This window comes from Symphalangus syndactylus, chromosome 14 (genome assembly GCF_028878055.3).
Source record: "Symphalangus syndactylus isolate Jambi chromosome 14, NHGRI_mSymSyn1-v2.1_pri, whole genome shotgun sequence".
NCBI lineage: Eukaryota > Metazoa > Chordata > Mammalia > Primates > Hylobatidae > Symphalangus > Symphalangus syndactylus.
This window is the reverse complement of record NC_072436.2, coordinates 114567538-114581557: the sequence shown is the minus strand read 5'-3', so window position 1 is coordinate 114581557 and position 14020 is coordinate 114567538. Positions and strand designations below refer to the sequence as shown.

The 14020-nt window shown below is 59.6% G+C and overlaps 1 protein-coding gene across 8 annotated transcripts in view; it reads right to left on the bottom strand.

Annotated features, from left to right (window-relative positions):
• The window catches only part of LOC129462677 (mitochondrial import inner membrane translocase subunit TIM16), an 81811-nt gene that overhangs the window by 17804 nt on the left and 49987 nt on the right, over window positions 1-14020 (bottom strand). For all 8 annotated transcript variants that reach the window (XR_010115799.1, XM_063618279.1, XM_063618276.1 and 5 more), the window contains 15 exons: window positions 7429-7483; window positions 6939-6996; window positions 6710-6855; window positions 6532-6624; window positions 6209-6346; window positions 5162-5288; window positions 4539-4714; window positions 3915-4023; window positions 3716-3802; window positions 3497-3639; window positions 2653-2757; window positions 2487-2572; window positions 1663-1804; window positions 1479-1568; window positions 223-339 (listed from right to left, as the gene is read on the bottom strand). Coding sequence is in view for 7 of the 8 variants with exons in the window: in XM_063618279.1 (XP_063474349.1) it covers window positions 223-339; window positions 1479-1568; window positions 1663-1804; window positions 2487-2572; window positions 2653-2757; window positions 3497-3639; window positions 3716-3802; window positions 3915-4023; window positions 4539-4714; window positions 5162-5288; window positions 6209-6346; window positions 6532-6624; window positions 6710-6855; window positions 6939-6996; window positions 7429-7483 (1672 nt within the window). In the remaining variant the exon portion in view is untranslated. The remainder of the gene's footprint in view (window positions 1-222; window positions 340-1478; window positions 1569-1662; window positions 1805-2486; window positions 2573-2652; window positions 2758-3496; window positions 3640-3715; window positions 3803-3914; window positions 4024-4538; window positions 4715-5161; window positions 5289-6208; window positions 6347-6531; window positions 6625-6709; window positions 6856-6938; window positions 6997-7428; window positions 7484-14020) is intronic.

Sequence of the window (14020 nt, the reverse complement as noted above, 5' to 3'; positions counted from 1 at the left end):
CACCCAGGGCACATGGGCATCAGTTGGGGAGGGACAGGGCAAGACCTGGGACCCTCCCATCAGCCTGGGGCTTCCATGAGTTTCAGCATCTCAGTAGAAGGGGGTAGGTGTCCCCACGAACAATGGGTAGGGAAGTTTGGAAGCAGGGCCAGACGGGACCCAAAGTCCCCTCTAGGCACCGAGAAGGGGGTGGGCATGGGAGTCCCAGGTCCCCACCCTCACCCGGACTCGGGGAAGCCGGAAGGCCACAGGCTCCAGGGAGGACTGGCGCAGCCGCAGGCACCGCATCAGCTCCACTTCCCGCACGTCGCACTCCGTCTTAGGCAGGAGGACGAAGCCCTGGGGGAGCAAGGGAGTCGGAGCTGCCGCTGGGACCTAGAGCTCATGGCTGGGCACATAGTCTCCCCAGGGTGCCGGCACCCCTCACTTAGGACCACCATGCCTAGGGCCTGTCCCTGGACAGTAGCGTGCTGATCATGTTGAACAACCTGCTCTCTGGAGGGAAAGCCCTGATTTGTGGTGTTTTCCTATTTCCACAGTGTACAAACTCCCATCATGGGTGGCTTCTACATGCCACCTCCACTCCCTGAATGTGGTGTTGGGAAGAGATGTAAATAGCACATCATCCTGCATTTCTTCCATGCACTCCAACACAGAAACATGTGACCTCAGCACAAATAATAGTAAAGTTGGATAAATTAATTAGAAGTGATAAACTGAGTGTTTATTACTTTGGTTTTTAATATTCTTAGTTTTAGGTTCATATTGTGGGTTCATATAGTTTAACCTTATCTAGTGTAATTTTTTGTTTGTTTTGAAGAGATGGGGTCTTGCTATGTTGCCCAGGCTGGTCTTGAACTCCTGGGCTCAAGCAATTCTCCTGCCTCAGCCTTCCAAAGTGTTGGGATTCCAGGCCACCGTACCCGGCCTACAATATGATTTTTAATAATGATAATGGTTGAGTATGACAACGGCTCTCAAAATTCTTTTTTTTTTTTTTTTGAGACGGAGTCTCGCTCTGTGGCCCAGGCTGGAGTTCAGTGGTGTGATCTCGGCTCACTGCAGGCTACGCCCCCTGGGGTTCACGCCATTCTCCTGCCTCAGCCTCCTGAGTAGCTGGGACTACAGGCGCCCACCACCTCGCCCAGCTAATTTTTTGTATTTTTAGTAGAGACGGGGTTTCACCGTGTTAGCCAAGATGGTCTCGATCTCCTGACCTCGTGATCCGCCCGCCTCGGCCTCCCAAAGTGCTGGGATTACAGGCTTGAGCCACCACGCCTGGCCAAGCTTTCAAAATTCTTAAATAATTCCAGCAGCAGCTCTTCTTGCCAGTCACTGGCACAGCCCCAGGCCCGGCCCCAGCCCCAGCCCAGGACTCTGACCCCTGACCCACAGGCTCCTGTACTTGCCCATATGGCCACCAGAGGGCAGGGCAGCCTTGTGGTCCCACCGGGGACCAGGCGCCAGGGTGGCCTCACCTTGTGGGGGTCGGGCGACGTGAAGCTGTTGCACTCCAGGAAGAAAGGGGACTCGGGGAGCAGCTCGTACAGGAACACACGGGTGTCGCCCTGCGGGGAAGAAGGCAGGCTGTGGACCCTTCGGCAACACTGGCCTTCCCCCCGCCACCTCTCACCTGCCACCCCGCCCTCCAGCCCAGCCCACCTTGCCAGTCAGGAGCACCAGGCCAGTGTCTGGGTCGTAGCTGGGCAGCAGGGTTGAGGGAGCCACATCCAGGCCCAGCACTGCCAAGGGTCCGCCAGCCAGGGCCTCAGCTTCATATAGGAGCAGCTGGCGCTCACTTTGGCTGCAAGGGGGTTTGGGGGCAGAAGCAGGTGTTTCAGAGCTGAAGGGGACTGGGGCAGGGAGAAGGTGCCCACGTAGCCCCTGCTTTTTTCTGGGTTGTAGGCGAGGCCTAGTGTGGCCCGGAACCGCAGCCACACTCTAACCTGCCCTTCCACCTCTGGGCTCCCCGTTGACTCTTTCTCCCCCACTAATCACTGACCCATCCATCTCCCCCTGACTGCCTCACCACCCCTGCTTCCATCTCCCCCAGACCCCCTCGTGCACCCCTGCATCTATCTCCCCTCAACCCCTCACACACCCTCCATCCATCTCCCCGCTACCCCCAAAACACCCCTCCATCCATTTCCCCTACCCTCCTCACCCTCCCCTGCATCCATCTCCCCCTTACCCCCAACTCATCCATCCATCTCTCCCTACCCCCTCATTCATCCATCCAGCCATCCACCCATCTGCCCACTCATCCATCCACCCATCTATCCCCACATTCATTCATGCACCCATCCATCCATTCACCCACCTATCCATCCACCCATCTACCCACTCATCCAATCATCTACACACCCACCCAATCATCCAGTGAGGGGCCGGATGGTTTCTGAAAGCCTGACAAATGTATGTGACTGTGGAGAAGGGGGACACAGGTGGCTGCTGAAGCCTGGGGATGGGGATCCCTGAGTCCTCACCTGTCAAAGCCAGACACCAGCAGACAGCGACCATCACACACCCAGACAATGCGAGCTCCACGTCCTCCCTTGGGCCCTGGGCCTTCCTGTTGAGACACATCGAGTGACATCCAGCCAGGACCCCTGAACCAGGTCTGAGGCCACTCCCCAGCCCCTGTGTGCTCACCTGCAGGGGCTCAGGGCCAATCCGGGGCCTGTAGACCCGCACACGCCCATCCTTGCAGACAGTGGCCAGCTGCTGTCCATCAGGACTCCAGGCCAGGCTGAAGATCTTCGGGCAGGAAGGGATGTGAGAGACAGCCTTGCTTCACTGCTGGCCCCACGCCTCCCCACTGCTCCTACCCCTCCTCAGTGCTGGCCCCACCCCTCCTCACTGCTGGTCTTGCCTCTCCTCACTGCTGGCCCCCCTCTCCTCACTGCTGGCCCCCCTTCTCCTCAATGCTAGTCCCGTCCCTCCTCACTGCTGGCCCCGCCCCTCCTCACCACTGACCCCCCTCTCCTCACTGCTGGCCCCACCCCTCCTCACTGCTGGCCCCGCCCCTCCTCACTGCTGGCCCCACCCCTCCTCACCGCTGGCCCCCCTCTCCTCACCGCTGGCCCCACCCCTCCTCACTGCTGGCCCTGCCCCTCCTCACTGCTGCCCCCGCCCCTCCTCACTGCTGGCCCCACCCCTCCTCACCACTGGCCCCCCTCTCCTCACTGCTGGCCCCACCTACCTCACTGCTGGCCCTGCCCCTCCTCACTGCTGGCCCCACCCCTGCTCACCACTGGCCCCCCTCTCCTCACTGCTGGACCCACCCACCTCACTGCTGGCCCTGCCCCTCCTCACTGCTGGCCCCACCCCTCCTCACCACTGGCCCCCCTCTCCTCACTGCTGGCCCCACCCCTCCTCAATGCTGGTCCTGCCTCTCCTCACTGGGGCCCCACCTCTCCTCACTGCTGGCCCCGCCTCTCCACACTGCTGGCCCCGCCTCTCCACTCTGCTGGCCCCACCTCTGCAGCCATCCTACCTGGTCTTGGTGGCCCTGCAGCTTCAGCCGATCAACTCCAGCCTGAAGGTCCCAGATGCGAACAGTGAGGTCATATGAGGACGAGGCGAGCACATCGGCTGCCAGTGGGTGGAAGCGCAGGGAGCAGATCTTCTCTGTGTGGCCTGAAGGAAGGCAGGGGTGATCGGGAGCCCTTGGGAGACACTGGCCACCCCAGCCCCATTCCTGAGCCTGCCTGACCTGTGAGCACAGTCTCTGGCGTGGTGAGCACCTCTTCCAGGCCCTCTGCGGGCACCCGCCACAGTCGGATCCTGGCGTCCTCACCAGCTGCAGAGGACAGACAGGGGCTCATCACTGCTGAGCCCAAGACCTCTGGGCTCCCCAGCCCCCATCCGGGACCCAGGACCCTCCCTCAAGCCCAGGCACCCAGCCTCCTTACCCACAGCGAGGCGATGGGGGTCAAAGGGGTCCCAGGCCAGATCAGTCACAGCTGCCCCATTCTGCAGTGTGGGCAGTGCCGTGTCGGGCAGGCGGCCAGGCTTCCGTAACTGTGGGAGGTGCCCCCACCCCGTGGCTCGTCAGTGCCAGACAGAAAAGCCAGTCCCCAGGGGCTGCGGGCAAGCAGCATGTCTGGGAGCCCACCCTCTGCAGCAGAGGCTCCCACCGCTGGGTGACCCAAGCTCTCTGCCCTGACCACCTTGTGCTCTGAGCCCCAAGTGCCAACCACAAGGCCCCAGAGAGTGAGGGGGCAGCAGCGTGAACTGGCGGGAAAAGCTCCGGCTTGGGGCTCAGGTGGCCTAGCTTTGGATCCCAGATCCACCACTTACACAGCTGTGTGACCCGGGCAGGTCACTAAACCTCTCTGTGCCTCTTCTCCCTCATCTGTAAAATGGGGATAAAAGTGGCATGCCCCGTGGCAGGCGGCTGGGAGGATCACAGGACAGGTGGGCAGGAGCCTGACACATGGTTTGTGCTCCCTCTGCCGTCTGGGTAGCTAAGGCCCTCCGTGTCTTTGCCAGTGGCAGGGAACTGAGGGGCATCCCTGGTGGGGTGGGGCCCTCACCTCGAGCACAGCCACCTGTCCCCCGCTGCTGAGCAGGGGCACGGCCACACGCAGCTTGTTGGCACAGAAGCCGTCACTCTCACCAGGTGTGGTGAGGTTGAGCCCCTTGAGGTTGGTGATGTGGCTGTCTCGGTGCAGGACGGTGCCCTGAGCATGGCGGAACTTGGAACTGGGGCCTGGTGGGTGGCAGGGACATGGAACCATGTGTGAGGATGCTGTCCCCGCCTGCCCTGCACTCTGAGTCCCGGCTGCCCACTCCCCTCATCACAGGTGGGTGTGCAGCGTGGACCTAGGCCCAGGCCTCTGCTAATCCAGTGGATGCAGCTCGCCAAGGAATAACGTCTGGAATGATGCCCTGTTCCACGGCGGCTCGGAGGAATCTTGGTGGAGCCCAGGGCTTCGGCTGCTCAGAAGCTGGTGGCCCCAGTCGCCCTCCTGTTTTACAGGTGAGACTCAGCCGCCACACCCCAGCCCCCAGGACAAATGACCCTGCCAGGGAGTCTGGGTGAGGGGGTGCCCTGCAAGAGGCCTGTGCTCAGCAGTAGGGTAGAGAGGAGGATGACGGGGAGTGGGGCAGACAGGGCTCCTGCGGTAGGGGTGAGCTCCCCATCCTGCCTCCTTACCCAGCAGGCTCTGCAGCGACCTCAGACTGGGGCTGGTCCCGATGCCACTGGTGCTGGAGAGTGAGGGCCCCAGGCTGGAGGGTGTGGAGGGCGAGGTCAGTGAACTGGGAGGGGAAGAGAAGCCCTCCTGGGGAGGGGTATGGGGTCAGCCAGCCTGCTCCTAGGTGTGCTGGCCAAAAGGAGGGCGCACCAGCCGACTCCAGGGTCACCACTCTGGGCCCCCTGCGGACTGGAGGAGCCCCCACTGTGGGCATGGGACAGGAGCGGCGGGGGCACGGGCATAAACGCAGACACACAGGGAAGCAGCTGAGCTTCAGACTGCGGGGACAGCAAGTGGCAGCTGCTGGCTCCCGGCCCTGCAGGAGGGTGTGCCCAGCGGGTTAGATCTGCCAGTATTTTAAGAGAAGCCAGAAATCTAGATCTATATGAAAATTCTTGCTTTTTAAGTGTTTGCCCAATTTAGAAAGCACTGTGAAGTTCCTTCTTTATGCTCCACGTGTTTCTCTGTCTCTGTTACACTTGACAAAGAAGGCTGGGGCCGGGCGTGGTGGCTCAAGCCTGTAATCCCAGCAGTTTGGGAGGCCGAGGCAGGCAGATCACAAGGTCCGGAGTTCAAGGCCAGCCTGGCCAACATGGTGAAGCCTGACTCTACCAAAAAAATATAAAAATTGGCCGGGCATGGTGGCTCACGCCTGTAATCCCAGCACTTTGGGAGGCCCAGGCAGGTGGATCATGAGGTTAGGAGTTGAAGACCATCCTGGCCAACATGGTGAAAACCCATCTCTACTAAAGATACTAAAGATACAAATTAGCCAGGCGTGGTGGCGCACACCTGTAATCCCAGCTACTCGGGAAGCTCAGGCAGGAGAATTGCTTGAACCTGGGAGGCGGAGGTTGCAGTGAGCTGAGATCACGCCACTGCACTCTAGCTTGGGTGACAGAGTGAGACTGTCTCAAAAAAAAAAAAAAGGCCGTTGAGCCGGTGAACACTCAGGGCAGCCACTGCAGTGTTGCTGAGGGAGGATGGGGGGTGGCTCTGGTACTTACGCTTACGTCTGCATCACCCATGGGCGTCTCCATCACTGCAGGCTGGGCTGTGTCAGGGAGGGGCTCCGTAGGGGGCACCAGACAGGAAGTGAAGCTGGGGTGGGGCCGGCAGGCGGGGTTGAGGCTGACCTTCTGCACCTACATGGAGGCCGGCAGTGGGGAGATGGGGGCATGGGCTGCCCAGTCAGGAGGGCCCCCATGGCAGAGTCAACTGGGTAGGGATGGGGGGCACCTAGCAGGACAGACTGAGTTGGCACACAGCCACACAGGGGGCTACCAGGGGCTCGGGGAGGCTGGGAGAGGTGAATCAGCCCTGGTCCTACCTGCTGGTTGTCCCCAGCCCACCAGCTGTGGGGGTCGGTGGCAGGCACACAGCCGGCAGTGTCCGGGAACAGGTCCTCGTGGAACTCCACAGCCTGGCCGCAGACAAGCAGGCAGCCAGTGAGGCCCAGGCCCCCCAACTCCCCAGCCCCCGCAGCCCCTCACCCAGGTCCCCCTCACCTTGCGGGGCACGTGGTAGCCGATGGGCACGATGGCTGTGTCGCTCAGCTGCAGGACGCGGAGTACCTCGCAGCTCATGACAGCCAGTGCCTGCCGGGGCACAAGGGCGGCCCCCCGCAGCACGCTCTCCAGGACACACTGGGTCACTGTTGAGGACACCACAGGGGAACAGGCAGGATGGGCCGGGGAGTGGAGGGTAGGGGAGAGGGGGCGAGGAAGTGAGGCTTACCTGGGCTCAGCGCCGGCTGCTGCGGGACCACCTCGTAACAGTACAGCTGCCTCTCACCCTGAAATGAGTCTGAACTGAGCCCCATTTGCTGACTGCACCCCTGGGGAGGGCCCAGGGCTGGCACCAGCTCCCCCACAGGTTCTCGAGGACCTGAGCCACAGAACCACAGTGGCTGGAGGTGGGGCTCCCCCACATGCTGGGCGCTGAGCTGAGCCCTAGGCTGACTCTACCTCACTTGCTCAGCCTCGTTGCACATGGGGTGAGCACCGGGGGTGTAAGTCAGTATTTATGGGGTACTGACTGTGTGCTGACACCGCTCTATTCTCGGCCTTGTTCTCAGGAAGGCCAGTGTTCTAGGAGAGCTACAGTCACCTCGGCTGCACAGGGGAAGACACCGAGTCCCTGTTCTAGTTCCTCCTCTCTCTTGGGGAAGGGCAGGGGCTGGACTCCAGGGTGTGGATGTGGGTGGGAGCCCCAGCTTCTCACTCACCTTTCCTGCCAGGACCAGGAGCCCAGAGTCAGGGTCCAGCAGAGGCATGAGACACCTGGGGAAGAGAGGGCAAGATGGCGGGTCAGGGCAGTGGGAGGGCTGCCAGACTCGTAACCCCATGTAGGAGCCCAGGACAGGCACCACAGCGACTGGGAGCCGCTTGGCCATCCAGCCATGTTCAGCCTGGTCCCCAGGAACCCCCTCCTCTTCCTGAGCTTCCCACATGCCCAACACACGCCCACACCCCAGCTGCTCCTCCCCAGGCCCTCCACCTGCACACCTGCGTCACTCCAGGACTGGAGTGGGCACAGGGGAACTCGGGCCCGATCTCAGCCCCAGCTCTTCCTCCAAGAAGACACCACGTGCATTCTGTCCCCCTCCCACCTCCGACAGCCTAGACATCAGGCCAGCATTGCCAGGGAAGGTGGAGAGGTGAGGCCAGAGGCGAGGAGCCTCCCATCCCCACTTGGCACTGCCTGTGGACGGGCAGCATCTGGGAGCAGTGCAGGCAGCCCTGCCGTTCTGAATCTGCACTAAGGTTTGGGGCCCTCTACTCAGTTACCCCACGTTTCCTGGGCATCAATGATATCTTGGAAGCTCAGAGACCCCTCCACGCTGAGTTAAAGTTCCTGTGTCCAAATCTGAGTCAGGTGCCCGGGAGAAGGGGCTCCTCCGGCCGCTGGGCTTCCCTGCCCACCCCAGGCCTGCTGCCCTGGCCCAGCCTGACGGCAGGATGCTCCCAGGCCTTCTCTGGTCTCGAGGCAGGAGCAGGATGGGGTGGCAGCTGGGAATAGAGTGGGCAGGCCGGAAGCCCCCAGAGCCCCTGCCACTCTGTGTCCAGCTCAGCCTTGGCCAACTGCCTGTCACTGGCCAGGGCTTTATGCCTCCCTCCTGGGGCCCCTCAGAGACCCCTGCACAGCCCCTCAGCCCTGTGAGAGCTGCCTTACCACTCCAGGGCATTTTGAGGGGAATGGGGACCTGGAAGGACTCTGACAGATGCCTTCCTGCTGTGTTTCTTGCTCCTGATGTTTGCTTTTTTTTTTTTTTTTTTTTTTTTTTTTTTTTAGAGGCAAGGTCTCCCTCTGTTACCCAGGCTGGAGTGCAGTGGCACAATCATTGCTCACTGCAGCTTCAACCTCCTGGGCCCAAGCAATCCTCCCACTCAGCCTCCAGAGTGGCTGGGACTACAGGTGTGCACCACCATGCCTGGCTATTTTTACTTCTTTTTTTTTTTTTTTTTTTTTTTTGAGACCGAGTCTCGCTCTGTCGCCCAGGCTGGAGTGCAGTGGTGCAATCTCAGCTCACTGCAAGCTCCGCCTCCCGGGTTCACGCCATTCTCCTGCCTCAGCCTCTCCGAGTAGCTGGGACTACAGGCGCCCGCCACCACGCCCGGCTAATTTTTTGTATTTTTAGTAGAGACGGGGTTTCACTGTGGTCTCGATCTCCTGACCTCGTGATCCGCCCGCCTCGGCCTCCCAAAGTGCTGGGATTACAAGCGTGAGCCACCGCGCCGGGCATACTTCTATTTTTGTAGAAACAAGGTCTCACTATGTTTCCGAGGCTGGTCTCAAACTCCTGGCCTCAAGTGATGCTCCCACCTTAGCCTCCCAAAGTGCTAGGATTATAGGCATGAGCCACTGCACTTGGTCTTGGTTTCTTGTTTCTGGGACCTGCAGGCCTGGACCCCCCAACCCAGACACTGACAACCTCAAACAGGACCCCGTCCCCACTGTGTTGCCAGGGTCAGAGGTCACCCAGCTGTGGCAGCTGCTTCTATCCCTCACCGTGGCGACAAACGGCCCAGGCACCCTCCACTGTCCACCCATCCCCTCCTGCCAGCCGACCACTAAGCAGTCCTGCCCACCTCCCCTCCCCCCACTTCCAGGAGCCACAGAGTGGCTGGGAAGCTGGGTGGGGCCCTGGGTGTCTCCATGACTTCCTGGAGTGTCTTGGGCTGGTCACCTGTGAGTAACACAGGCTCCTAATTACTGAGGGCCCAGCAGGGTGAGCCGGGCTCAGCAATGCCCTTTGCAACCCGCCCTGACCACTGCTTGTAGTGGTGGAGGCGGAGGCGGAGGGTAGGGGACCAAGGTGGTGCGTGACCTGGAGTGCCCTCCACACTGACACTGGCTCCACTGGGGCCAGAAGCAAGTCCCTTCAGCAGCTTTGACAGGGCTTTCACTCATTCATTCGTGCACAATCATTCACTCCTTTGATGAGCTGGTCTGTGCCTGGTCCTGGGCTCGACCTGCATGTAGGTATGCCCAGAGATGAGTGTAACAGACCCTGCCTCTGTCCTCAAGGTGCTCACAGCCTAGCACAAGAGGCAGACAGACACAATCCCATAGACAAACACGTGAAGGGAAGGTTCACCGAGGACACACAGTGACACAGCAGGGGGATAGGGCCTCAGCAGTGGGGGAAGGGGTGTTCCCTGCAATCCCAAGGTCATGCAGAAATCAAACACCTCACAGGAAGAGAGTTTCAGAGAGAACACAACCTGTGCAAAGGTCCTGTGCAGGTGGGTTCATGGCCTGTTTGAGGAACAAGATGGACAATGTGCCTGACAGCCTGGACAGTGTGGGTGAGGGCTGAGGCTCAGGATGGGCAGGTGGAGGCTAGATGGGAAGGGGCCTGGTGCATGTGGGGAGGGCGAGTTCTGCCTCCAGTGGACGAGCAATGAAAAGGTGACAGTGCACTTCACGCAAAAGAGGCTAGGCCAGGCACAGTGACTCATGTCTGTGATCCCAGCCAGGACTTTGGGAGGCTGGGGTGTGAGAATCACTTGAGCCTAGTAGTTCAACACTGTGACCAGCCTGGGCAACATCATGAGACCGTGGCTCTTCAAAAAATTAAAAATTAAAAAATTAGCCAGATATGCTGGCTCATGCCTGTAATCCCAGCACTTTGGGAGGCCGAGGCGGGTGGATCACTGGAGGTCAGGAGTTTGAGACCAGCCAGGCCAACACGGTGAAACTCTGTCTCTACTAAAAATACAAAAATTGGCCAAGTGTGGTGGTGTGCATCTATAATCCCAGCTAATTGGGAGGCTGAGGGAGGAAAACCGCTTGAACCCGGGAGGTGGAGTTTGCAGTGAGCCGAGATGGCACCAATGCATTCCAGCCTGGGTGACAGAGTGAGACTCCATCTCAAAAAATAAAATTAAAAATTAGCCTGGTGTGGTAGTGCACACCTGTGGTCCAGCTACTCGGGAGGCTGAGGCAGGAGGGTCACTTGAGCCCAGGAGTTTGAGGCTGCAGTGAGTCAAGATCGCATCACCGGCCGGGCGTGGTGGCTCACATCTGTAATCCCAGCACTTTCGGAGGTTGAGGCGGGCAGATCACTTTAGGTCAGGAGTTTGAGACCAGCCTGGCCAACATGGTGAAAACTCGTCTCTACTAAAAATGCAAAAATGAGCTGAGCATGGTGGTGCGCACCTGTAATCCCAGCTACTCAGGAGGCTGACGCAGGAGAATCACTTGAACCCGGGAGGCAGAGGTTGCAGTGGGCCGAGATGGCACCGCTGCACTCCAGCCTCGGCAACAGAGTGAGATTCCATCTCAAAAAAAAAAAAAAAAATCGCACCACCCTGCTCAGCCTGGGCAACACAGCAAGACCCTATCTCAAAACTATAAAAATAGAAAGAGGATAGGATGAGATTGGCACTGAGCAAGGATCACACTGGCTGCCGGGGGCACAGGCTGGGAGGAGTGGAAACAGGTCCCACGACAGAAGCTGAGGGCAAGTAGGATGGGCAGGTCTCCTGTGGCCCCTCTCCTGCCCTTATGAGAGGTGGGAAACAGGCCTGGGGCCACCTCATGGCATCAGAGGCTCACCTGTGCGCTGAGCCAACTGCCTGAGGAGGCCTGGTGCTCAGCCTCCCTCATCCCCGTTCCATCGTCCCAGCCAGCCAGCCACTGACTCAGGTGCTGGGGCCGAGGGGGCAGGAAGTCAGGGAGGGCAGGGCTGGCTCCTCTGACAGGTCAGGCCAGTCTTCCTTGCCTCAGGCAGGGCCATCTGGACAACTCTGCCAGGCAGGGGCATCCTGTCTGCTGTGGCACGGGCCAAGAAATGGGGTCACGGCACCCAGCCCCAAAGGTTGGCCAAGTGTTGGCATGGGCCTGACCCCAGGCCGTGTACAGAGAGTCAAGCTGGGTCTGGGTCCAGAACATGGTACATGAGCCCCAGCCAGGCAGAGGGGCCAAAGGTGCTAAGAGGTATTGCCGGCACCTCTCCAGCTGGAATCTGGGCCTGCCACTGGGAAGGGCTCTGACCCTGACCCAGGTCCAGGGGTCTGTCCCAGGCATAAAGTTATAGAAGGTCTAAAGCCCAGATTTGCCCCCGCCCCTCAGCCAGGTCCCAGGAGCTAGAAGACAACCTCAGTACTAACTGGGAGGCATGAGCAGCTTCAGCCTCCGGATAAGCCCCGCCAGCTCTCCCAGGACTCATGATTAGCACAGAGGGGAAGCACCAAGGGTGTGCTTGCTACAAGGAGCGGCTGCAAGTCTCCTCCTCTGTCCTCCCCTCCAGCCCATCCCTCCCACTCAGGCCCCTTCCCACCAACCCAGACATTCTGCCATTGCACCAGTTCAAAGCAGGCTGGGTCCCTTGGATCTGTCCCTATCACCCAGGCTGGAGAGTTAGTTAGGATCCTTTGACTCCCCTCCACCCCCACAGCCCCTAGATCCCCCGCTGTGTGCAGACTGCTGGTAACCAGGTTCTAAAGGCAGGTGGCACCTTGAAACCATACAAGGCAATCTTGGATAAACTGAGAGGGGTCTCCTAAAAGCTTCCCTTGAGCCTTTGGGTAAGTGGGGACCTGTGTAAGGCCAGGGTACAGGATTGGGGCAGGGGCTGAACACCAGGCAGATGAGGTCTCTCCGTCTACAAGAACTGGCCACAGAGGTGAGAAGCTTCAAGACCATCAGGAGATACTGTTCCTTGAGGAAAGCCAGGCTGGAGGCTCTTGGAGACCTCTTTACCCCTGACCCTGGGCATCTGTGGATGCTTCTGAGGGCTTCAGAGGACACAGGGCCAAGGGAAGAGGCAGGGACAGTCCGACAAGAGGCTGCACAGCACTGATTGGAAGTTCAGATGGTTCTGGGGCCAGGCAGGAAACTCAAGTGAGTGGACAGCTTGGCAGGAGGCAGCAGGGAGCGGTGGGGACTGGGGTGACCCATGAGCCCACATTTTGGCAGAGGGAGCGGTGGGGACTGGGGTGACTCATGAGCCCACATTTTGGCAGAGGGAGCAACCGCCACTCAGCCCCAGCTGAGAGTTCCTGTTCAATGCAAGCTGGGAAGCCCCATTTTAATATGAAACCACCTGATTTTTCAATGTTAGCAGTACCTTCAAAGTTGTAAAAACTCCCATAAAGCCTGCACTAAATGCACCCAAAGGCCAGCCCCAACCCAGGAACAGAGGTCCGCAAGCCATGCCCTAATCCATGTACACTGAGAAACGTATAGGGTGTGGAGCTCCATCAGCCCTGGAAAGGGGCCCTGTGGGGAGAGGGCCCTGTGGACGGGAGGTCCAGAAGGTGACTGTCCCAGCCAGACCCTGCTTAGCCCTTGATGGCTAGATACAGAGGCTATCCCGCCTTCTGGAGATAACTGAGTCCTCCAGAGAGTAGGAAACCCTCCAGCTGGTGTGGCCTAGCCTCCCAGGGATAAGCCTTCAGGCCCCCCAAAGACTAGAGCTAGCCCAGCCAAGGGCCTTGGCTACAGGCCGGGCAGGAGGGGGTGTGGGTGTCCCAAGGCTCTCCGGAAGTCAGGAGCTGAGCTGGGCCCCCAAAGGCTCTGAGGCATGACTGACCACAAACGCGGAGGGGGAGGAGGGCAGAGTGTTTTCCTGGAATCCTCCAAGGCAGGGGATTTTTCTGGACTAGTCCAGCCCCTGGCACCCGCCCCATCAAGGGCCACTGTCAACTGCAGCCCAGGCCCCACCCACCGACGGTGACCACCCCTATGCCTCCACATCTCAGGCTTGAAGCTGCCAGTAATTGTGGGGCCATGAGCAGACCACCACTGCCCTCCCTGACACAGCTCCTTCATCTCATAATATGGTGGGGAAGGGAGTCCAGGGCTGCTCACAACTCTGAAGGCTGTCGTGGCTAAGAGGACCCTGAGCTCAGATTTGGCATTGGAGTTTGTACTTAGGAGGCTCTTGAAAGGGCTTTGTGTGGGCTGCCAGGAGTTTTTTGAAATTGGGATTAGCCACCAACAATAACACATTGAGAGATTTCACCTAAAAATCTGGATTTCCAGTTTCTCTTAAAAAATCCAAAGCTCTAGCTGGCCCAGGCTGGTCATGAGGACTCAGCCCTTACCAGCCCCACTCCCGCCATCCCACCTCTACAGGGCCACAGAGGCCCTGGGGTGGACTTCTGGCATTTGTCACCTGCCTGGTGCCTCATAGACATCTGGGCTGTGACGCTTAGGATTCCTAAATAGTCTCTCGGTTTTTACACAAAAAGCAGAAACCTGCCCAGTGTCATCCGGCAAACCCACGACGGGCAAGGTCTCCCCGCCCAGGTCGGGAGGCCGCAGGGTGAGGGCCAGGGCAATCCGGCCCACGAGCCCCTCGGTGGGGA